Source organism: Helianthus annuus, chromosome 16 (assembly GCF_002127325.2).
Source record: "Helianthus annuus cultivar XRQ/B chromosome 16, HanXRQr2.0-SUNRISE, whole genome shotgun sequence".
In the NCBI taxonomy this organism is placed as follows: domain Eukaryota; kingdom Viridiplantae; phylum Streptophyta; class Magnoliopsida; order Asterales; family Asteraceae; genus Helianthus; species Helianthus annuus.
This window is the reverse complement of record NC_035448.2, coordinates 536,492-539,728: the sequence shown is the minus strand read 5'-3', so window position 1 is coordinate 539,728 and position 3,237 is coordinate 536,492. Positions and strand designations below refer to the sequence as shown.

The 3,237-nt window shown below is 36.8% G+C and overlaps 1 protein-coding gene across 1 annotated transcript; it reads left to right on the top strand.

Moving 5' to 3' along the window:
• Positions 1-1,642: 1,642 nt before the first annotated feature.
• Positions 1,643-2,726, top strand: LOC110917537. Its single transcript, XM_022162069.2, has one exon. It carries the CDS (start codon positions 1,710-1,712, stop codon positions 2,541-2,543), a length of 834 nt encoding a protein of 277 aa, XP_022017761.1. The 5' UTR covers positions 1,643-1,709; the 3' UTR covers positions 2,544-2,726.
• The last annotated feature ends 511 nt before the right edge of the window (positions 2,727-3,237 follow it).

The following is a 3,237-nucleotide window of genomic DNA, read 5'->3' as shown; positions in this document are numbered from 1 at the left end:
TTTTGTGTTTTGAGTTAATTAGTGTAAGGTTTTTTTTATTTTTTTAGTCCAACTTTTTTTTTAGTGGAACCGTTTTTTTTTTAGTGTAATGTTTTTTTTTTTATTTTAGTGTAATGTTTTTTTAATTTAATGAAATGAATTTTAATTTTATAAACTTAGAAAATAATTATAAAAAATTAGGAATTAATAATTGAGTGATGATTAGGCGGGGGCTTTATGACTACGGCCTCAAGTTGCATAACGTCCCATAAAGCCCCTTGCTGACGTGGCATGCCACATGTCGCATAACGCCCCCAAAAGGGCCTTATGACTACGGATGGCCTTACTCTTTGTCGCCGATATATCATAAAAGATTTGTACTTGTATACTCTTAGGCATATATTAAGAAAAGAAATTGTAGTGTTAAGTGTACACGATGTTGTGCAAGGAAGGGATAACAAATTAGGTAGTTATGAATGGATAAGGTATACAAGTGTTGTTATGATGTGATTGATTAATAAATATTTGTGAGAAAATCTTAAGTGGAAAGGATAAGGGAAATTTGGTGTTTATGGTTTAGTTTAAAATCATGAAAATGTTCAAGTTGGTTATCAGTAGTCGATCGGGTTAGCAGCAGTGGCGGATCCAGGATTTTTTTCACCGGGTTCCTTTTGTTAGATTTTCACTAATTCTTACTAATTTTTTCTAAATCATATAAAATTTCCACTATTTTTTTTTCATTTTTTTCCAAACTGAGGGGGTTCCCGGGAACCCCCAAAACACCCCTAGATCCGCCACTGGTTAGCAGTTTTCAAACTGTAAGACACATGTTTGGAGAATATAATAGAAGTAATCACCTACATATCATCATATTGCACACTTATTTATTAGAATATCTCCAATACTTATGATCCAAGATGATGGATTAACTTGAGCATCGATGATGGATTAACTTGAGCATCGGAGGGTGGTATCCAAACCTACAACCTTAGGACCCCTAATTTTGACAGGTTGTTTATAATGTTTACAATCCATATCCAAGCAAGGCAAGATGAAACGTCATCGACATAACCACTTAAGCGGATTTAAATCAATATTCATCCATTAAGTTACACTTTCTTTTAATGTTAAATGCACTCACCCATTAAATCTACTCGAGAATTTAAATCAATATTCATCTTGAGACTAAAAAAACACCTTTTCACACTCTTTAATACCACATACTAGAGGAAATTTGGTTAAAAAAAATAATTCTACAATGGCAATGTGAATATGAAGTAGATTAATAAATAAGAAAAACAATTTAATATGGAAAGAGGATTCCGGAGAGCCGTTGATGAAAAACGGCGAAGAACCCAAAGATTGATTAGATATTATACATATACGTGTCTCGTTTTCTAGAAAGATTTAAACCCGCCAAGTTGCTTTATCAGGAAACCCCAAATATTACATATATAGTCCACAAACCACGAGGAGGTACATTACCCTACCTTACTACGTGCCCCCCCTTCAGACCACCTCCACTATCATACACACCTCATTGGCTCTCCCCTGGGCCCCACCTGCCACGTATTCCTCTCCACCAATCATGTTTCTTCCCTGTACCACCCACGTGGCCCCTTTTCTTCTTTATATACCCGGCCACTCTATCTATCCTCCAATATTCTCAACTATTTTTTTTTTTACAATAAAATAAAATACGGTTGTTGTGGTTGAGTTGTGACTGAGATATGAACGGTAAAGGCGGTTATTGTATAGCCAAGTATGGTGGTGGAGGGATGTATGGCTTCTCTAAGGTGGATAGCATAATGCTCAAGTTTAGGCCGATCGCGCCAAAACCGGTTACGACCGAGTTGGCTTCGTCTGCCGGGGATGAGTATGTTAAATGTGGAAGAGGTAAGAGAAAGTATGTTAGGGTTAACAAGATTATTAGAAAGAAAAAAGATAATTTTAAGAGATGTGGTGGTGAGAAAAAAAAGTTGAAAACGTCACCACCAGCACCAGCGGTGGTAACGCTTCCTTTGCTGCCAGAGACACCAGATCGGAAAGAGAACGAACCACGGGTTAAATATGAAAATAAGGTTAACTTTAGCGGTTCGTTCTCAGATCCTCTGGTATCTCCTGTGCAGCAAAATAAGAAACTACCGGTGTGGTTGTGCTTTAGCAACATGACACAACCGTCAGTGGTTCGACGACCACAAGTGGTGTCGAATGTGACGGTGGAATGCGTAACTGACACGTGGGTGGATACGGAAGGTTGTACGGACGAGGAAAGAGTGATGAGCATGGAGAAGGACACGTGTCCAGGGTTTATATCGGACGGTGAAGATAGGGTGGTGTGGACAAACAAAGCGTATAGGCAGATGGCAGGAGGAGATGATATCACGGTGGTGCTTGTACGGAAGGATAAACGAACGCTTACGTATCCAGCTTTCACTTGCAAAGTTAGGGTGCAGCAAACGCCGTCACCCACGTTAACACTGCCGTGTGATGTTTGGAGGATGGGGCGCGGTGCGTGCGCATGGCGGTTGGACGTTAAAGCGGCCTTGAGTTTGGGCCGGTAATGCTTCTACTTCTACATCCGATAATATTCACCACCAATAATTGTAAATATTTTTGTTTCTGTTTCTTTTGGTTTGGTGATGATATATATTGTTGTTACGTGTTCTCTTATGATCTTAAAGATTATGATGAGCGACTAGTTTGAATTCGTGTACAGTTTTGACCTTATTTCTTATGAATTATATGGTGTTAATCTATCTTTAACATAACGTAAAGAAGAACGAACAGGATCTAAGTTGTTGAGGATGTTTTAGTTGTTTGGATTAAATATATGAGTGACCTTAAATTAACAGTTTTGATTTGCAAGGTTTATCTTATGATCTTTTTTGAAAGAAATAAATTCATATCTAATGATAACACACTTTCAATATTATTTTAATAAAACGTAAATACAAGATAATATAGGTTTCAATTTCATTCGATGTTGTGAAATAAAAATTATTATCTTACATAATTAGATTCTAGTTATTCATGTTAAATTGATAAGAATAATTAAAGTTTCATTCAGAACCATTGGGTTGTTGATCTATTGACAAAGGCGATGCTTTAAACACCTTGGAACAGAGAGGTCTTTGGTTCAAGTCACACAGACGACAAGTGTAAAGAAATTTGCCGTTCAAAAACAAAAGTTTCAATCAGATCACCTGTTAATATTTAGAAAAAAAAACACAAAATTGCATTAAAATTGTGTTTTTA

Excerpts from the sequence above, each read along its gene's own strand:
- LOC110917537 (XM_022162069.2), top strand. The coding sequence starts at position 1,710 with ATGAACGGTAAAGGCGGTTATTGTATAGCCAAGTATGGTGGTGGAGGG.